The 22,126-nt window shown below is 38.5% G+C and overlaps 1 protein-coding gene and 1 pseudogene across 1 annotated transcript; both read left to right on the top strand.

The window, feature by feature from the left end:
• MS4A2 (membrane spanning 4-domains A2) lies at positions 1-6,569 on the top strand. Its single transcript, XM_053559782.1, has 7 exons — positions 1-128; positions 934-1,048; positions 1,824-1,958; positions 3,655-3,711; positions 4,266-4,427; positions 4,765-4,863; positions 6,428-6,569. The coding sequence occupies exons 1-7, from the start codon at positions 1-3 to the stop codon at positions 6,524-6,526; spliced, it is 795 nt and encodes a 264-aa protein (XP_053415757.1). The 3' UTR covers positions 6,527-6,569.
• A 14,010-nt stretch (positions 6,570-20,579) lies between these two features.
• On the top strand, positions 20,580-21,511 carry LOC128564283 (replication protein A 32 kDa subunit-like; annotated as a pseudogene).
• Positions 21,512-22,126: the final 615 nt, after the last annotated feature.

The raw sequence follows: 22,126 nt of genomic DNA, 5'->3' as shown, positions 1-22,126 counted from the left end.
ATGAGTCAGCCCATTTCAACTGACCATCCAGAGCCCTCTGTGACAGAAAGCCCATTTCATGAAAAAATGGACACAGAAAATAAGAGCAGAGCAGAGCTCACTCTCCCAAACCCACAGTGGTCTCCCAGGTAGGTATGGGCTATTATTTTAAATTCTCAGTCACCTAGTGGGCCAGAGAAAGCCACAGTCTCAGTTCTTGGGATCTGACAGCTCATGGATTTAGTTTACTTAATATATTGGGTATATAGAAGCTATTTGCTATAATTTCCAAGTGATGCTCTCTCAGTCATGAAGATTTTTCTTAGCTTGTGAACTGGGAATAACAAGTTTTCTCACCCTAGAAGCTCACTTTCTGGGTATGAGGCAGTAGAGTTCATACCAGGTAGATCTCTTGCCTCTAAAATGTGCTGAGAGACACATGTTTCTCACACATATGTTTACAGATGCCTTATAAAATGACTATCTCCCTGTTTGGTCTTTGTGAACTATTAGGTGTGGGATGCCGCTCTGAAGAAGAAAGCAGTAATAGAGACCTGATTGTCGTTCAAAGTCATTCATTTACTCTGAGCATCTGAAGTTGAGTTTGTTATTGACACAATAGATTCAGATGGATTTCTATGTTAAAAGGACTTGATATGCATAGATAAATATACTTATCAATATAGATCAATGGGAAAGAACTTAGAAACAACCCTGGGTTAAGAGAAGGAAGAATGGCTTTGTGTGTGTGTTATCCCATGTAGACACTTAGCGTTTTTGGTGTCTGTGGTCAGTTACTTGGAACCTCTGAGCCTTAGTTTCTTACTCGTTACAATGAAGATTTCAATTGCAGGATTATTTTGAAAAAATAAAAGTTTCCTTTCTATTAGTCAGGAACTTTGTACAGGGCACTGGAGAATTTTCTCATGACTCAATTTCTATTAAATTTTACAGCGTGCCTGAGCCTGACCTCTCGGAAATATCTCTCCGTGATAATACTCTACTGAAGAAGTCCCCACCGCAACGTACGTGGCTGACAGTTCTTAAAAATGAGCTGGAGTTCCTGGGGGTGAGTGAGCATCCTCTGACTTGGGCCAGAATAAGGGTTTCTTTAGAAAAGAATATTTGGTTGCACCAACTGTTTTCCCACTTGGGTTCATGAGGAGAAACAGCCTTCTAAAGAACCAGGTAGATCAAGAATAGACTCCCATTCAGCCCTTTTGGGAAGAGAGAAGCATTTCCTCATAAAGACCTAAAAATTACTATGACAAGAATTGCAAATAGAAGTGGGAAGATGGAAAGAACAATTATTAATGTCCAGCATAACTACGCAAATAAAGGTGCATGAGAAATATATTGCCTATCCGTGCACTAGGTAGTGCTTGTAACCATTTTTATAGGATCCTAGGGATACTGGAAAATCTTACATTTGAATCACTTCTCGGGACAGTCTAATACGCTAAAGCAATTTTCATATTTGGCCTCAATTATAAAGCAATTGAGGCTCAGCACCCATAGCAAAGTGGTTAATGGTGCCAGCCACATGCACGAAGGCTGGCAGGTTTGAATCCAGCCCAGGCCAGCTAAACAACAACAACTACGACAAGAAAATAGCCGGGCGTTGTGGCGGGTGCCTGCAGTCCCAGTTACTTGGGAGGCTGAGGCAAGAGAATTACTTAACCCCAAGAGTTTGAGATTGCTGTGAGCTGTGACGCCACAGCACTCTACTGAGGGTGACATAGTGAGACTCTGTATCAAAAAAAAAAAAAAAAGAGAGAGAGAGAGAAATTAATACAATCTTGGGAAAATATCTAATTTCACAAAACCCATGTGTTTTTCTGTAGGTAACACAAATTCTGATTGGTTTGATATGTCTTTGTTTTGGAACAATTGTCTGCTCTGTACTCAATATTTCTGAATTGGAGGAAGATGTTTTCTCATCATTTAAAGTAGGCTATCCATTCTGGGGAGCAATATTTGTGAGTATATATCTATAATTTGTTTCTGAAATCACACTGAACATAGATTTTCTCTTACTCAGATCTAACCAGTTGTTTATCTCTAGTATGAAGCTAATATTTATAATTCTTTACACATGTGTGCTCATTGACAGCAACAGCAGCAAAGGATTCTCACTGTAATTAACTGTAATTATAATAAGAACAGCCCACAGTTTTGTCCAATGAGAAATGTGAGACTAATAAACGTTAAATGACTTGGCCAAGAGACATTTACCTAACTGAACCTAAACTTTTAGAATGCAATTACAGAAAATTATCATTAACACTATTCATCAATAAAGTTATATTATGAGTACATATAATTTTATCTATCCATTAAAAAAATAATTATAAAGCTATCTTCATGAAAGGAAGTAAAGAGATCCCAAGATGAGAAAAACGAAGTCAACAGGAATTTGATAAATTTCTATGCCCTAGAAACTCTTTTAGGTGCTACGTCAGGGAGATGCTTTTAATCACCATACTGTCTAGGAAACAGATGGCTGAAGGAGATCACAAGATATATAGCTTTTTGAAGCACAACTGACATTAAATAAACTGCAAATATTGAAGGTGTATAATTTGATATTTTTGTCACATATATACACACATAAAAACATTTTTCATCATCCTGGAAAATTTCTCTGCTATTTTGTACCCCCTGCTTCCTTCCCTTTACTCCTTGTCCTTTCAGCCTCAAAAAGCCACTTTCTATAATTATAAATGAACTTGCATTTGCTAGGGGACTTACATAAATAGAATTATAGAGCATGCTCTCTTTCCTGGCCATTTTCCTTTGCTCTGCACAATTATTATGTGATTATCCATGTTACTTTTTGTATCCATGTAGTTTTTGCATATTCTGACATTTGGAAGAATATATTTTAACTTTAAAATCTATCACATTGGCTTGGTTCTCTGCTAAGCAGTTAGTGCATGGATCACTTGTCCAGAACTTTCTTTATGCTAAATACTATATTTGAAACCTCTATCTAATGTCTTTTCATTCCCAACACTTACATTATTAGTTCTCACCCAAAACATCATCTAATCTGAGTCTTTAAGAAATTGTTTTGCAATGAATCCCCAACAATTAAAAAAAAAAAAGAAAGAAATTGTTTTGAATTTGTGCTATTGACTTATATTTTTCCTAATCTTTCATCGTGTATATTTTCATAATGTTAGATAGACTGCATGTCTACCTAATAAATTTTAGACTCTAAATATATTAGACAATATAATACATAATTAAGTATAAACACAATTCTAGCCTATAGGACCTGAAAGTCTATCATAGAGGATGTACATACAGACCAAGCAATTGTAATAGAATGAAAACAGTGGAATAAAAGATACCAGATGCTGTTGAACTATGTCTACTCCAAGAATGACCCAAGGGGCAGCGTCACTGGGGGGCCGGGTTTAAATGTAGAGTCTCAGCCTCCATCCAGGACCTAATGAATAAGAATCTATATTTTACATGAGCCCCACATAATTCTTAAACGCACTTAATTTTGAGAAGCATTTTACAGGAAATAAGAATAAGAAATTCCGGGTTCACAAAAGACATTAATGGATAGCTGGATAGAGTACCCAAAATGTTTTAAGAACGGAGGTGAAAGGGAGAAGTTAGAGAGACTCACTATATTTTCGCCCTTCCCTCCCTTTTGAACAGTTTGCTATTTCTGGATTTTTATCAGTTGTATCTGAGAGGAAAAAGGCAGCATATCTGGTGAGTTGCAATTCCGTCTTTGTCCATCCTTGAGAAGCTAAGAATAATAGAATTTCCAGAGTCTTGAGGGAGATATGTCTTCATCTGCTATAGTATCAGTGAATGTGGACATGTGATTGCTTTTCAACCTGTTTTGAGTTGGAAGCCCTTTTACGATAGAAGTTGGATATGATCATTTGAAACATAAATTGTATAACTTGATATACAATGAAATTTAATCCCTTAGACCCTTATTTAAAAAAAAAAAATTGTCCCCACCTAGGCATTGTCCTTGTAGATGAATGCATATGACAAAAAAAAAATGATTGATTTTCAATTAAGGAGACTGAGAAGAGACCATGTGTGCCCATGTGGCTCCTGGATGCAAGCCCAGCAAGACAGTAATATACGCTTGTTAAACAAATGAATACATTTTAAAGATTTTTCTTTTTCACTCAACTGTCAAATGAATGCAGAGTTTCCTGGATGCATCCAGGCCTGAAACCCAGATAGGTTTCCTGAATGTGCTCACAGGTCTGGGCCCTAGCAGAGGATTCTTTCTTCTTTGTCATCAGGTGAGGGGAAGCCTGGGGGCAAACACTGGCAGCAGCATAGCCGGGGGAATAGGAATTGTCGTCCTGCTCATCAACCTCAAGAAGAGCGTGGCTTATATCTACAGCAGTTGCCCAGTGGTTTCTGATGTTGAGGATGACTGCCTGCTGGCTTCCTTTTCCATTGTGTGTATTTCTTGTGGGATGGATTTGGGGTCCTGATCTAAGTAAGAAGCCCTGTTTTCCTTTATCAGGAGCACTACCCTTTTTTGTAGCCTCCATCACAAAGTATAGTGTTTTACAGGCTCACGCAGAAGATGCTGGCAGCCTGCTCTCCCCACCCCAGCCAATCCCTCAAGGCTGGAGTTATCTGCTGCGTGCAGCCATCTGATTTTTCCGTGTATTTTCACTTTATAAGGACTGACCATATGGGGAGAGATAAAAGCAGAGGCTGCTATAAGGAATAAACCTTTGAGGCACCTGCCATGTTTTGCTAATTACCTTTGTATTTGTTGTTCAACAGGAAATTGTGGCGATGATTCTGTTTCTCACCCTTCTGGGCTTTTGCAGTGCAGTGTCAGCCACAATATACGGGGTTGGGGAAGAACTCCAGAGAACTAAGGTAGGTGGGGCCCTGATTCCAAGTCCTAAAGAGTAAGGTAGGTAGGGTCCTGATACTAAATCCTAAAGAGTAAGGTAGGTGGGCCCCTGATTCTAAATCTAAAGAGTAAGGTAGGTGGGACCCTGATAGTAAATCCTAAAGAATTTGATCTTTAGCTCTCAAAAGTAATAGCGTGGAACATTTCTTACAGAAAATTGTTTCTCCAGGGTTCATTATCTTGGTCCCCAAATCTCATATTTTAAATCACATTTTTACACTTACATGTAGCACAAATATCATCATATACACTCCTCACTGAGAGTTATAAAAATAGGATCTTTATAATTTTAGAAAATGCAGATGCCCTGCAATGAGCATGAGATTAAAGTGCAGGCTCCATGTAATGGAGCCCCTCAGGTATCTGGCCTCATTTTGCGTCCCAGAACAGATTTTATAAACTTGTTCCTTGGGTGGCACCTGTGGTCAAGTCGGTAGGGCGCCGGCCCCATATGCCAGAGGTGGCAGGTTCAAACCCAGCCCCGGCCAAAGAAAAAAAAACCTTGTTCCTGCTCTCTCTTCCTCTTTCTTCTCCCTCGACTTTTCCCTTGCCACTTGCTCTACAGCAGGGATGTCCAACCTATGGCCTCCCGCTGGCCACATGCTGATTTTGTGAAGACTTTTATTGCTTATCTGTGGTGTTGGGTATCAGAAAAAGTATGCCAGGATTTTACCCCACTTTGGTACTCAGGTTTTGTTAGGTTTGTGTATTTAATATGTGGCCAAGACAACTTTTCTTCTTTCAACCTTGTAGCAGAGAAAAAAGGTTGGACACCCTGCTAAAGGTTCAACTTTCCTTCCTTCCTAATTCGTGATGACCAACTGTATTTCCACTTGCCTCCCCCATCTGTTATGCCTTTGATGAGAGTCACAGGCACTGGGTACACATACACGTACTCAATCAAACCCGATGAGTGAAGCACACTGTCTCCATCTGAACCATTCAAGTATGGACACTTTTTAGAATCACCCTCCTCCAGAGATAAACAAAGACAGCAAATATACATGTGCTAAAGAATAATTTCACCAACTTTTCATTGACTGGCACAATTTCTTTAGTGCCCTCTTGACCAACCAATCTGTTTTTTTGTTTGTTTTTTGAGACAGGGTCTCACTTTGTCACCCTCAGTAGAGTGCGGTGGCATCATAGCTCACAGCAACCTCTAACTCTTGGGCTCAGGCAATTCTCTTGCCTCAGCCTCCCGAGTAGCTCCCGAGTAAAGACACCTGCCACAATGCCTGGCTATTTTTAGAGGCAGGGTCTCACGCTGGCTCAGGCTGGTCTTAAACCTGTGAGCTCAAGCAATCCACTCACCTCAGCCTCCCAGAGTGCTGGGATTACAGGCGTGAGCCACTGTGCCCAGACAGCCAATCTGTTTTTCTGGAGATGGAAGGTAAGATTAGAGTGTAATGTAAGAGAGGGTGAGATTCAGAAAGACACAGAGAGCTGAGATAAGCCTCTTGAACAAGCCTTCTATTGATGGAAAATTCTTGGTAAATGATAATGGAATGATTTTTGCCTTACCAGGTCCCAGATGATCGTCTTTATGAAGAACTAAACATATATTCACCAATTTACAGTGTGTTGGAAGAGGGAGTGGAAGTGTCTCCTCCTACTGATTCATAAGAATCACGTAACCAGAAAATTTGGATTTATACCCAAGGGTGGAGAAAGCCAAGGTGCTTTGTTTAAGGGGTTACTGGAAGCATTCTTACTCTCCACAATCTGCCGCTCTTACGTTAGATTTTTTTTCCAGATGGCAATATTTTGGTTTTTTGTTGCTTCTGCTCACTTAAATATGCCCCCCCATTTGTAGATGTGATAGATTCTTATTTTTCCTGTTTTATATTATGATCTCATGTTCATCCATCCCTTCTAGGAAGTCTACATGTTTCTGTCTATAACTGTTTTAATAGGGAAAACAAGAAGAAGCCTGATTGAGAGTTGAGTTAAATTTTGATAGTTTGATAATACTTGTTCTTAGTTCTTTTTAGAGTTCACAATTGCTACAGCTGGGCTTGATATGCACCCCCCTGGCCATGCCTGCACAGATTTTATATATATATTCTTTAACTTACTAACTTATATACACACACATATACATTTTTACACTATATACAACTTTATATATGCAAATATATAACCCCTCAATGATAATGTATTTTTTTCAGAGACACAAGTTTTATAAAATTCTATGTATTGCCTGAATCATCAGCAAATTCACTGGCATGGTACTGTTCAATAATGTTTATAAATCTCTGCATGGGTAGCGGGAAGTTTTATTAAGTTACCCATTATCTGGTAATATGATTAGGTAAAAACAGGGAAATTGTAAGCAGAAGGGCCATTTAATGAAACCTATGAGGCTGAGGGACTGGTCAAGGATAATGGGAATAATGGGGAAACAAAACATCAGTCAAATGATGCCAGGGACCAAGATCAGTTTCTGGAGACCTTTTCATCAACCTTTGTTGCGTGTGTGTGGTTTGTTTTTTTTTTGAGACAGAGTCTCAAGCTATCACCCTGGATAGAGTGCCGTGGTGTCATAGCACTGCAACCTCCAACTCTTAGGCTGAAGTTTTTCTATTTTTAATAGAGAAGGGGTCTCGCTTTTTGCTCAGGCTGATCTCAAACTCATGAGCTCAAGCAATACTGGCCTTGGCCTTCCAGAGTGCTAGGATTACAGGCATGAGCCACTGTACCCAGCCTATCAACCCTTTGTTAAATAGGACACTGTAAGCAACTCCATAGACAGAAAACAGACTGTGAGACCCCTCTCTAGCCACCTCTTGTCAAGAAATGGTAGAGTGAAATTGAAAGGAAACTGGAGCCTGAGTCACATTTTTGTGAGTTAGTCCTGATTCGATCTGCTGTGCTATGTGAACTTGAGAATGTCATTTCTTTCAGGTTTTTCATCAGAAATGAGCAATTTGGAACAAAGATTCCCAACTGATCTGTTTCCGTATTCTGTGATTTTAGATATTTAGGACTTCGGGTAATCATAATTACTAAGTTTGTGGTTGGGATAGCGACAGCCATCAGAGCTACTTGATGCTCACGTTTTCAAGGAAAACAACTTTCCACTTTGGGTAAAAAGCCACGTGGTTTGGTACGACACCTGAAATTGTTCTGTATCTCCCTGGAAAAAGCAAATCAAAGGTCTTTTTCTAAAAATTGTCCTAGAAATAAAATTTCCCAAATAATTCCCACTAAAATGCATTCTGTTTTAGAGACTTTTTATTTCTTTGTATTAATCAGTTTCTGACATAGATGATAGTTCTTCTGCCTGAAAAACTTGGCGATTTGTTATAGAGAATAATCCATTTACCTCTTGTCTGAAAAAAAATTCTGAACTTTGCTCATTTTGAAAAAGATTTTTTGCAGAATATAGAATTCTGCATTCACAGTTTTTATTTCTGCACGTTTAAATCTCACTCCATTGTCTTCTTGCGTGCTTTGTTTCTGATAACATTTATTTTTGTTCCTCTCTAGATAATGAGCACTCTTTTTTCCACTTACCTAAAAGATGTTCTCTTTGTGCTTTGCTTTTATCAGTTTGAATATTAAATGCCTATTATTTGAGGGGTTATGAAGATGATATATTTACCATATTTAGTGCCGTCTAATCATCTTTCATCTGTGGTTTGGTGTCATTAATTTTAGAAAATTCTCAGCGGTTCTTCAAATATTTATTCTTCTCATTCTCTCTTTTCCTCATGGAATCCTTTTGTGTTTATATACTAGACCTTTAATGCTATTCTACAGCTTCAAGATATTCTGGGTTAAATTGTGTTTTGTTTTTTGGTTTTTTCCTACTCTTCTTTTTGAGTTTGAATAACTTCCATTGTCCTACTTTAAGTCATAGCTGGTTCATTCCTCAACTGTATCAAATCCCAAAGATGCTTCTGACAATACTATAGGTCCGGTAGATGCTATCATTAAAAGAAGAATTACTTACTAAAGTATATTGTTGACTTCACCACTAAAAAGACCCTCATATTTAATTGTTTTATTTCTCAGCCATAGTTTATAAAAAGCAACCCCCCTCCCAACCTCCTGAGCCGGGTGCGGCTTGTATTCACTGACAGGATTTCTCAAACCTGAAAGAGAACCAAAAACACCAGAACTTTTCTCAGCTACTTTTCTCCTGGGTGTGAGAGTAACGAAGGGAATACCTTTGTGTGGATACATTGCTGCCTTTGCCCTTTGCATATTTGCCACGTAGAAAAAAAGCAATAACAAATATCTGAGATGTCTTTTAAATTCCCCCAAAAGATATAAGGATAAAAGTTATAAATTAGGGACTTTCAGGTGCTAGCACCCAAAAAATTACCACCTCCTTTGGGCTGGAACTAAGATATAGAAGCCAAAAGTAGAATTTAATCACAAGTAACCTTATCCTGTAAGGGTCAAATTCCATAATAGGAAAATTAGCATTTAAAAGTGAAATTACGGTGAAGATATTGCTATACAAATGAAACTGAGAAAGTTTTCCATAAAGGTTATTCTTCCAGGAAATGAAAATTATATGTAATATAAGAAAGGGGAAAGATTCACATATATCCTTGTAAGATGCACCACAGGTGTAATCCCATTAATCCCCCTCCCTCCTAGTAAATGTGGAATGTAAAGGTCTTAGCAAAATAACTAAGAAAATGCTACGAAAGCTATGTTAACTAGTGTGATAAAAATGTGTCAAATGGTCTATGAACCAAGTGTATGGTGCCCCATGATCATACTAATGTACACAGCTATGATTTAATAAAAATAAAAATAAATTTAAAAAAAGGGGAAAGAGCAAAGAGAATGACAAATATGTGGCTAAGTCTAAATGTATACTCACCCTGTGAGTATACAGGGTGGACATAAAGTTCATGTGCAACTTAAAATAGTAAATTGCACACGGACTTTATAGACACCCTGTATGTTGTACAGATGTGTGTGTGTATAAATGTACATACATGCATATATCAATATTTATACACACCTACATGCAATAAAAATAACAAAACTAGAAAATTGGAACATGATATTAGGTCCGTGCATTCTCCATGAATGCGACAAGAGTATTGATCTGTATTGAATTTGGATTCATTAAGATTATTTTGTAAATTTAAGATAAATGAATGGAAAGACTTTTTTATTCCTATAACTAACAAAAGGAACAAGATCATAATTAAAAAAAAAAATCCTAAAGGAAAACCTCACTCTAAAATAAGCCAAATATGAAGTTTATTAAGTGAAGAGTATAAGGGTTTGAACACAATAATTAAGAAAATGCAGCGAGAGGGAGGGGCATGGAGCCTTGGTGTGTGCCACACCTTCTGGGGGCAAGACATGATTGCAAGAGGGACTTTACCTAACAAATGCAATCAGTGTAACCTGGCTTATTGTACCCTCAAAGAATCCCCAACAATAAAAAAAAAAAAAGAAAATGTCATGAAGGCCGTGTTAACCAGTTCGGTGAAAATATTTCAGACTGTATATGGAACCAGCACATTGTACCTCTTAATTGCATTATTGTACACAGCTATGATTTAATTAAAAAAAATAAAATAAAAAAAGAAAAAAAAATAAGCCAAAAAGTACCAAACAATTAGAAATGGTGTAATACTTCAGGTGCAGTGGCTCATGCCTGTAATCCTAGCACTTAGGAGGCCCAGGCAGGTGGACTGCCTGAACTCATGGTTCTAGACCAGCCAGAGCAAGATCCAGACCCCATCTCTAAAAATACCCAGGTGTTCTGGCAGGCACCAGTAGTCCCAGTTACTTTGGAGGCTGAGCAACAGAATCACTTGAGCCCAAGAGTTTGAGGTTGCTGCGAGCTGTGACACCACAGCACTCTACAAAGGGCAACAAAGTGAGACTTTGTCTTTAAAAAAAAAAAAAGAAAGAAAGAAAGAAATGGTGTAATAATGGTTCTCTTTCTCCCACCAAATCTTGTCCTAGTTTGTATCATCAGGAGAATATAAATTGCATCCAGAACCCTAGCAAAAAATACATAAATAAAAATATCTGGGAAATAGTGATCCCAGTCCTCTTTAACTCAAGGTGAAATACAGAAGGAGAAGGGCTTATCTGGTGTAAAAAAAAAAAAAAATCAACATACCTATTTGAGATACCTTTAATAAACACTTGGAATTGACCCATATGTCCTTTCACTTCCATTTACCAACAGACTGATATTCTCTTTTACCAGGAAGAGGGAAGTTTAGGGTGCAGTAGGATCTTAGGGTGGAGCATCTGACTGTCACTAGCGGTGACCCCCCCCCCCACCACCACTGACATTGAGGGGATTAGTCTCTGGAAGAAAAAACTACGGGCTAGCAGTTTAAGATCATCTTTCTTCCAGGTCTTTGTGAAAATGTTCATCTATATTTGTGGGTCTATAATCCTATAAATAATTTCTGGCCCAACCTTTGCATCGTGGAGAGTAGACAGGCTCAATAAATACAAATTTTTACTCCCAGTTATTATTAAATGTTGCTTTGATACATTCACACTGATGGTGTTGAAGATAGTTCCATTTCCTGCATGGGAAAATGTGGTCTTGTAGATTTTTCTAGAAAGAGGAACCAAGCTGAAAAAACAGCTTTATCTATCTTGCCTCTCTTCCTCACTCAGTCATAACGTGATAAAACAAGTACATTTTGGTTTCTTGTGCAATCTTATGCTTTATGTTTTCCTTTATTTAGTCATAGTTTAGGACTTAAATATTTTTCCTCATGTTCAGAACACATTTGAAATTTAATAAATAACAAGACAAGATTTAACCTCCTTTCCAAATATAAACCCTCTGTCTGCTTCCACTTAGGAAAAAAATTGACACTTATTTTGTTAGAATATTTTAGGACTACTTTATTTTATTTTATTATTTATTTATTGATTGATTGATTGATTGCAGTTTCGGGCCGGGGCTGGGTTTGAACCCACCACCTCCGGTTTATGGGGCCGGAGGAGGATCTCTTAGTGGTGTCAACTGAAAGTGCCTTAGTGTGTCGCTGTCTGCAGCAGTCTGCATCAAATCAAAAACACGGTAGATTGAACTGGATACTTTTAATAAAGTTATTAACAAGAGTGAAAGGGTAATTATAATGTAAAAGGAAATTCTATATGGTACCCTGGGGCTGAGACAATTCAATGAAAGACAAACTTGGACCTCACTGGAGAAAGTACAGGACAGCTACCTGGAGGAAGAGAAGTTTGTTGGCTTAGCCAGGCTGGAACTGGTCTGTAGTTGCTGGATAAATCATACACAATCTGCCAGTGTGGGCGGGAGCAGGTGATCAGTGACTAGTGCCATAGGGGCACAGTGAGAGTTTGAGTACAGGTTGGGGCAGAGTGCTGGGGGCTGCAGAAAGAATGACCACTCCATGTGTGACCCTCCAGGCACGTGAGACTGGTGTGCAGGTTGCCAAGGGACTTGCCAACAGACAGCTGGTGTGCAGGTTGCCAAGGAACATCTGCCAACAGACAGCTGGCCATGCAGACCTCTAGTTTCCATGCCAAGAAGGTGGCCAGATTGAGTTTGTGAGGTTGCAACACACAACATTCTGTGCCTGTGCCCTCTGTCAATAACCGTCAGATACCTTTGCAGCTCCTGCAACGTCTCTCTTCCACCTGCTACTAGAAAGCTTACCATCTTGCCCACCTTAGCAGAGAAATGCTTGAAGGAACTCTGTTGTTTTTCACGGAAGTGTTTTCACAATTGAAGGGGCAATGAAGTGCTTAACTGACATGCTTCTTCAGTGGTCAGTGGCCCATGCAAATGAAGAAATTTACATCTGCACAAGATGTAGGTACAAGGTGCCCTGATACCTGCCCTTTCTTGTACTGCTGTGTTAAACACTTCAATCAGACTCAAGCTTCTGGCTTAACCAGTACAGAGTGGGGAGGAAAGATTCTCCATCCTAATAACTAACTTCAAGCTCCTGGGGATATGCTTTAAGCTCTTAAGACTTTTCTTACCCTCTGCTTTAATAAAATGCAATGGTCCTGGGCGGTGCCTGTGGCTCAAAGGAGTAGGGCGCAGGCCCCATAAACCGGAGGTGGTGGGTTCAAACCCAGCCCCGGCCCAAAACTGCAATAAATAAATAAATGAATGAATAAATAATAAAATAAAATAAAGTAGTCCTAAAATATTCTAACAAAATAAGTGTCAATTTTTTTCCTAAGTGGAAGCAGACAGAGGGTTTGTATTTGGGAAAAAATGAGATGAAATTATAATTATATCAAATTTACTTTTGATTTCTGTGATCTATGTCTGAGTTTTCTTATGTAGTTGACTAGTTTAAATCTCACATGAACTTTATGGACACCCTGCATAAAGGAATAATGGCAGTTCTCCTCTTCTTGGAGAACTGGCTGAGATATTTAAGAAATGTCCTAAAACTAACCAAATGGTTAGTAGGTCCTCCAAAGTTCTTGGTTATTTCATTCCCATTCTGGAATTTACATGATATTTTTAAAAACATCTTATTCTAGATTCATTTTGGAAAAATCTGAAGAAGAAAACTGTAAAATATAAGTTTTTAGACGTGGTTTAGGAGAGATATAAACTTTAACATTACATTGTGTGTGTGTGTGCATATGTAGAGAGGGGAGATTGATTTGGATCACCATAACAGATAATGGTGTGGAGGTTTTGTTTATTTATTTATTGGTAGTACTGTCTGGCTTTGGTATCAGGCTAATTCCGATCTCTTACAAAGAATTAGGCAGTTTTCCCTCCTCAGTTTTTTAAAAAAGAGTTTGAGGAAGATGAGTGTTAATTATTCTTTAAATGTTTGTTGGAATTCATTAGTCAAGCTATCTTGTCTTTAGATTTTCTTTGTTGAGAGGTTTTTGTTTGCTGATTTGATCATCTTTCTGGTTGTAGATCTGTTGAGATTTTCTGTGTCCTCATGATTCAGCCTTTGTCGATTGTGTTTTTCTAGGCGTTTCTCCATTCCATCTAGGTAATCTAATTGGTGGGCATTTAATTGTTCAGAGTCTTCTTTTATAATTCTTTTTATTTCTGTAATATTGGTTATAATGTCCCTTTTTTCCTTTCTGATTTTATTTAGATCTTCATTTTTACTCTCATAACCAGCTAAAGTTTGTTATGTTTGTTCTTCTTTTTGAACAGAGTGGGAGAAAATCACTCAATCATTCTGAAAATAAGTAAAAGGAAAGTAATGTAAACACTGTACTCTGCTTGGTAAAGTTGGTTCCTATGGAATTAAAAATTAACAAGTCTGAAACTACTGTACACATATACTGAAACTGAGAAATTTACAAAACTGATGGTGGATGATGGAAGCAGGGCTTCTTACTGTTGAAATGGAAGGTTACACACAAGCAAGGGACAGATCTAGAATGAACCATCTGGCAACAGACTAGAGGTGGAGAAATCAGTATGAACTCATGTTTGGACTAAAATAGATGCACATGGTTGCATATAAAAATATTTATAGAGGCATGCATAGACATAGGTTAGCACACACACACATATTACCTTGTTCTTTCCATGGGGAGGTCCTAAAAGCAAGTATACCTACCTCTTGGAACTTTGCTTCTAATACCATTCTCCATAGAAGAAAATGGGGGAACGTGGATAAATGACTAATTCTAGGGCTGGGGTAGGCAACATACAAGATAAACCTGGAGCATCTTGTCATGCTAGAAAATGAGGAAGTGATTAAAAAGGTACATAATGATGGAGGCATGTCAATGGGACAAAGGAGCAAAGTGCAAGAGCTCATGAGTTCCAAAGCTGGAACATTTTGAGCATCAAAACAAAGTAGTATTGGATGAGAATCCAAAGCATAAAATTAACATCCATGATTCAATACCGATATAAATAAATGATTGACTAAATAAATAAAGAGAATAGACTAATATCCCGTGCTGAAGAATTCAAAATAATTTTAGTTGTCACCAAAAGGGGCTTCCAAGTAGGAACCAAGATAAAATAAATTCTTCAGTCTTCCAAGATGGATGTGACAATATATTGTTTTCCATCCACGAGTTCATTCCTCTCAGTCTTTACCATATCTGTCCTCACTCCTATCCCCCAATCATACACAAACAGTATGCCTGAGAGAGGGAAGAAGATTGCAAGATTGGAATCCTAAACATCAGAGTTAGGATCCACCTGCACCAGTGACTATATTTGCAACTTGGGTAATATAAAACCTTAAATAAATATACAAAGATGAAGCAAAGACACAAAGGAGAGGCAGGGCAGGAATATGCTCTTCTAAATACCTATTTATATCAACTGACTTCTATAATAAATAGGATGGCAATCAGAGAAATGGAGAGAAGTGAAAAGCAAAGAGCAGAATAGAGCTACCAGGTAAAGTCTAAATCTAGATAAAGATGGATGATTATCTATTGTGACATTAAGTCTAAGTACACCACAGCTGTTCATCTGAGCGTGCTATGGGCTGAAACAACAATAAGAATAAACACACAGGAGTTCAGGACAAAGGTTTCTCTGTCCACAGGATGTCTCAGACTGTGACAAAGAGAAGTTACGGAACATGGGACTCTTAGACACTACTCAAGAAACTCTGGAAAGGGCTCAGGTAGTCATAGTCTGTTGCCACATATTTATTCCTTGGGTTCTTCCAAACAAAGAGATTTTTTGGGAAATAGAGTTTCCTAACTTGGGCTTTTTGCAGGTGTTTTCAATAAAAAGAAAAAAATTAATAACTTTTGTATGCCACTTTGATTTTAGTTTATATCATAAACCACAATCTCTCATTTTCCATTTCACTTCTCTATTTAGCTTGTAAATTTTTGTACTATCAAAACTTGTTAATGAGACCTCTTTTCTCTTAAACTCTTCCTTCAGGCTGATCACACGCAGTTCCAGGGGTTTGAGAACCATTCAAGACAGTGATTTTCCACTGATGTGCTATAAGAGGATCTTAGGTGTGCCACGAAAATTTTAAAGACCATTAATTAAATTATTTTCAAAAGAAGTCCAAAGCACATCAAGTATATTCTTTTTTTATTTGAATCTTTGATCAACATAATTTAAGTGTGCTGTAAGGTTTAACTATAGGTCCAAGAGGGCTGTGAGATAAAAAAAGGTTGAAAAGCACCGATTTAAGAGCTCATGGTTTCTCTTTTTATCTAGACATATAATTCAGGATTTATATTTCAATAACTGAATGCTTGCTCATCACTTTGAACTTATATGTGAAACCTTAAATGTCCAATGGGACTCTCTCAATCCCAATCTTAAAATAAGCTATTAATTATTATATATGTATATATACACATATAATATATACATATACATTTATATATAAATTCAGAGGCATTTGTACATTTAAAACATTGTACAACCATCACTTCTATCTAGTTCCAAGAAATTTCATCACCCCAAATGACAACCCTACACTCATAAAACAGTCACTTTCCACTGTCCCTTTCCCCCAGGCACTTGAAACCACTACTATGTTTTCTGCATAGATTTACCTCTTTGGAAATCATATGATATATGACCTTAAGAATGGAAGACAGGTATTGAAACCAATACTTTTACACAAATGTTCATAGTAGCACTCATCACAATTGTCAAAAGGTGGAAACAACTCCAATGTTCATCAACTGATGAATGGATAAACAACATGTGGTATATCCATGTAATGGAATATTATTCAGTCATAAAAAGGAACAAAATACATTTCATTATGAATTGGTATCTTTGAAATGCTAAGTGAAAGAAGTCAGACACATCTCTGAGTATTTATTGGGTTATTTTTAAATTTTTTAAAAAGTGCACTCGATACTGAACCAAGACACCATGCAGACTGAAAATAAAGTCTACTACCTGTTCTCTGGCCAAGAGATAATATCTGCAAGATCTATAAATTGCACAAGACTGACATACATAATTATTTAAAGAATATTTTTAAGTACAAAAAATTCAACCAATGGAAAAATATAAAGTATCAACATTCACTTTTAAAAGAACAAATATCAATCACAATAGACACGTAAAATGACATCCCGCATCATTATAAACCTCAGAGATGAGAACAGGTTGATCTCTTGTATACTGCTGTACAATTTTTTGTATTTCGCAAAACCAAGCATTGCCTAAGGTGTGAAGCAATAGTACTAGCAGCTCACATACACTGCTAGCAATCAGATAATTTGAAAGACCACTTTAGAGAATAATTTCACAATCTCTATGGTAGAAGATGTGCACAATTTAAGACACAGACCATGAAAATTATTGTCTGGTACACAAGGATATGTATGTCAGACATTCTAAGTTGGACTTCTACTGAAATGAAAATATTGCAAAAACTAAAAATTTCATTAACATGTGAAGTAGAAAATATGTATTATCATGCAATTAAATGTGGCAAAATAATGGAAATGAATGAATAAAAGCTACACATTATGATACTGACTGGAAATTTCTGTTTACAGAAGACAAAGTAAAACACAGAATTATATATATATTTTTAAATACATGTGTTACTGAACAGCTTATTTCAGATTCTGATTACTTCTGGGGAAGAGAAATGAGAATATTTCCCTCTTCTGGTGACATCTAGCTTGCTGGGCCAGCTTTGGCCGGTCCCTCAGCATTTAGTAGAAGATCTCATAAGAGTTGCAGATATATACTAGAACTTTTGACCTATCCATACACAGCTTACAATATTTACCCCTGGACACAGCACTATTATTGTTTCTTATACGTAGATCCCCAAACTGTATGCTAGACAGACGAAAATTATTTGGTATGAAGGTAAAGTCTGAGAGTCTCCATCCGTTAGCCCAGGGATTTTTCTCCATCCTCATATCTGTGGAGCTGGTAATCTTAGCCAGGCTGATGGCCTATAGGGGTCCTCAAACTGCGGACCGTGGGCCACATGAGGCCGTGTGATTGTATTTGTTCCCGTCTTGTTTATTTACTTCAAAATAAGAGATGTGCAGTGTGCATAGGATTTGTAGTTTTGTTTTTTTAAACTATAGTCTGGCCTTCCAATGGTCTGAGGGACAGTGAACTGGCCCCCTGTTTAAAAGGTTTGAGGATGCCTGTGGGCTCAGACTGTGGAACAAGCCTGACAGAGAACTTCCGACCTTAAAAACCCAGCTTACTCATGTCTAGGGAAGAAGTTCTGGAAGCAGATGACCAGTTTACATGTGGAACATTCTGTTCTGTGTGCAGTGAGTAATATATAAGTATAGCCTCAAACCTTACGAAAGTGCATGTCCTATTTCCACAATAACAGGCCTGGGGATAAAACCAAGCATTAGATTTTACTACAGGAAACCAACCTTACAATAAGATAAACATGTCCTGTTTGGGTGTGTATACAGGTGGATCAGGACACTTCCTTAATCACTAAATTCATGAAAATTAGAAGAATATTGCCATCTCCTAGGTGGGTGAAGTTGATGTCTTAGATGATTTCAGAGGAGGATCCCTTGCCTCTCTCACACACGTGTTGCCTGTTCACACTGCCATAGTCCCCATACCTATGGAGTGAGCCGTGGACCAGGACAGGCTGACTCCAGGGTAAAGAGAAAGACAAGTTTCACTGGAGTTTCAGGTTTACTTTTCTTCTCTAGAGGAAAGGAACCTGGTGCCCATGTTGCAGCCATCCCAAAGGGAGAATATTTGGAAACCTCGGTCAATCTCCTACTACTTCTGCCTTGGCTATATCCTTATGGATATAAGCAGTCTAGAGCACACCAGTAATTCATCTTGAAATGAGTCTTAATTCTGCCCTGTCTTTTCATGAGACATTGTCTTCCTCCCTTCAAATAGAAATCAGGGCTAGAAGAAAGGGGAGAATCTTCCTCAGAAATAAGGATAGGATTCATGTGTCCTCACCAAAACCCTTTTAGGTTCTTAAACCTAAAATTTCCCACAAAATTTTTTTCATCTATGTTTATTAAGGAGGCTCAAGTTAACATTGCCATTACTTATCACTGGTGATCATATTAATAGAATTCTTGGAATCAATATAGCAGGGCATCAGAAATCAACATGTGTCACACCTGGTACAGATGTTCCACCCAGTAACACCTGTCTGACATCATAGCCATAGCTCACAGTAACCTTAATCTCGGGCTCAGGCAATCCCTTTGCCTCAGACTCCTAAGTAGCTGGGACTACAGCCACCTGCCAAGACCTCCAGCTAGTTTTTCTATTTTTAGTAGAGATAGGGTCTCGTTCTTGCTCAAGCTGATCTTGAACTCCTGAGCTCAAGCAATCCACCTGCCTCAGCCTCCCAGAGTGCTAGGATTCCACGTGTAAGCCACCATGCCCAGCCAGGAACATAGTTTTAATAGAGGCCAGAACCCAGGGAAGTTTCAAAGAGCTGAGATACATGATCTCCAGTAGAAGGTAGGTTTAAATCTGTTTTGACCCTTCCCTGTCATATTTCTTAGAATTACTTTTGCCTTCATTGCTTCTACCTCTATGTTTGCCAAGGCTGTAGATGTGAAAGTGCTTTTCTATGGCAATAAAAATAAAAAATAGCATGATCAGGTGGGGTGGGGGATTGATAGTCAACACCTGCCGTGGAGTTTCCTGAGGGAGTCCAACCCCAAGACTCTACTTCGCAGTGAGGACTGGGAGGAGCACACCAGGTTATAGGAAGGAGAGCAGTGGTCCCATGGTCTGTCAGTACAGGGAGATGCTATCACCAAGGAGATCGGGGCAGTAATAATTTCATTATTATATTATACTATAATCATTTGTTATATCATTTTATATTATTATAAATAAAAGTATTATTACTCTGAAAATGATAATTAGGCCTAAATAATTTTTAATTTTCATTGACGTTTTCCCATTATTTTTCTTTCTTTCTTGGTAGGGGTTATTTTCTTCAGGGAATCTAGTCATAGCAGTCTTTTTCTCTAAACCACTCAATCGGTATCTTTATTAGAATGAATGTAGGTAATTTGTAACACTACTTATCTATCATGTCACCACTTGAATAAAGTACATAAACAAATAGAAGCTTTTCTTCCCCATGAAAAAGTTGTGCTGTTTTGTAAAGAATAGCTCACGGATAGATCGCCCCCAATGGATAAGCCTGAATTGAAATTATCAACAAACTACTACTTAGTGGTATGATCTATTTCAGTTGATCTTATCCTTGCAAAACTTGTATATACAAAATAGAAATAACTAGCAGGGGGTGTGGTGTAGCAGAGGGTAGCTTTTTCCCACTGAGTTTGTTTCTTTCCAAAGAATGAATTTAACTTAACCCTTAGCTGTTCTGTAGAGGGGTCGTGTGGGGTTTCCACTTTGCCAGTCACTTAGCTTACAATGGCACGGCCACCAAGTGCATGGTTATTTCTATAACAACAGGGTTAGGCACATGAGTCTGGATAGAATAAGTCTTCACAGAAGCAGAACTAATAGGGGGCTCCCACAGTATTCATTCACATATTATCCCAGCCTGAGTAACTCAGAGAAAGAAGCCCAGCTGAAGGAGCTACTGAATTACAACAAATTTGGTTGAGTCTTTTAAAAAAGGAGATGAATTTAGATATGAACAAATCACTACAGCACTTACCATTGTAGAAAGAAATATGGGAAGGAAGTGCTACCTAAAACCTGGGCACTTTAAGAGTTAAGACAGATTTTGAGGTTTTCTCCGAATCCACCAGATGGCCATCTCTAGGCTTCTTTCCTGAGGGAATCCTGATCAAGATGTGGAATAGTGGTGGATTTGATAACTATGGCAGCTCCGCGTGGAGGGCAGCTGGGGCTACACACAGTCCCCTGGGGCCTTTATATCACTGACACCTACTCAAGCCGAGAAGAAATCAAGAGCCCAAGCCCAGCTCCTTGTGCCCTGTATCTCAGCTGCTTTCTGCCACTTTGTAGCAGGGCCAGGTGCAGTGGCTCATGCTTTTAATGGTGCATAAAGTCTTCAATATTAGGAATGTTGAGATTTCACAGGTCACTACTGTGGGGATAATTAGACACACAGAGAAGGCTACAACCAACACTGTTCACAAAATAGATGACATGATGGTAGCACCCGTGGATGTTTGCCAGTGGGTTGACACAGATGATACAAGCGGTGAAAATGCTGTGGTTCCTCCAGAAACATATGTGAATGTGTCAGGCCACCTGAGATCTTTCCAGAACAAAAAGAGCCTGGTAGCCTTTAAGATCATGTCCTTGGAGGATATGAATGAGTTTACCACACATGTTCTGAAAAGTAGTCAACACACACGTGATACTGAGCAAACCTAAGAGCCCTCCCCCAGCAGGAAAAACGCCTGTCAGCAATCCAGGAAGGAATGAAGAAGGGCGCTTTGGTGGGACTGGCTGCATGCCAGCAAATCCCTCACTGTGGGCCCAAACTGGGTGCTGAATTTGATTAAGGGTTGCCCAAGACATGAAGGATTGAACTTCCAGGATCTTAAGATCCGGTATCCTCTATCAAGCACATCTTCCATGTTCCTCTGAGGAACAAGGGCCACATCTAATCTACTGTGGATGACGATCACTTTAAATCCACAGATGCAGAACAACTGGATCTGAATTGGTTACCTATTTTCCAGCTGGACCTACTTTCAGAGTCTTTTGTCTCCAGTTGTGGATATGTTTGGCCAGGTTGCTTTTAGAAAGTAGGTTTCATCTGTAAAAGGTCTCAGCTGACATCCTTTTGAAACTTACTATTCTTCTGTGTTTGAGTCTTGTTTGTTTGTTTAGATTAAAGTGCTACGAGCAATTGAAAGGGATTAACCCAGGATGGAATTTCTTGAAGAAGTTATAAATAAGCTAGTTACAACATCAAGATAGATGGATTTGGAAGAAGGATGCTACCAAGAGAGTATTCAAGTAATACTTGGGAGTTTCATTTCCTAAAGTGTTTTCTGCTGGAACAAGATGAGCAGGGCTAGGACCTGTGGGCAGAGCACTAGCCAAGAAACCCCCTGGCCTCTGCCTGTTTTTGTTTCCCACTTTGGTTATGTGGTATCACTTCCAGAATTGCACTTTCCTTCATCTGTATTAATTTTCAATACTGTGACTCAGGAGGACATCAAATGCCAATTGAGGCATTATTTTTTTTTAGCGGGGCCAGGTGCAGTGGCTCATGCTTTTAATCCTCCCATTCTGGGAGGCCAAGGCAAGTAGATTGTTTGAGCTCAGGAGTTCAAGATCAGCCTAGCAAGAGTGAGACCCAGTCTCTACTAAACATAGTAAAACTAGTCGGGCTTTGTGGCGGGCACCTGATC

This window comes from Nycticebus coucang, chromosome 14 (genome assembly GCF_027406575.1).
Source record: "Nycticebus coucang isolate mNycCou1 chromosome 14, mNycCou1.pri, whole genome shotgun sequence".
Classification (NCBI taxonomy): domain Eukaryota; kingdom Metazoa; phylum Chordata; class Mammalia; order Primates; family Lorisidae; genus Nycticebus; species Nycticebus coucang.
This window is presented reverse-complemented; position numbering and strand designations above follow the sequence as displayed.

Bases quoted from the DNA above. Each gene is read 5' to 3' on its own strand.
- MS4A2 (XM_053559782.1), top strand. From the start codon at position 1: ATGAGTCAGCCCATTTCAACTGACCATCCAGAGCCCTCTGTGACAGAA. The intron at 1,959-3,654 runs GTGAGTATATAT...CCTTTTGAACAG, and splicing joins CATTCTGGGGAGCAATATTT to TTTGCTATTTCTGGATTTTT. The intron at 4,864-6,427 runs GTAGGTGGGGCC...TTGCCTTACCAG, and splicing joins AAGAACTCCAGAGAACTAAG to GTCCCAGATGATCGTCTTTA.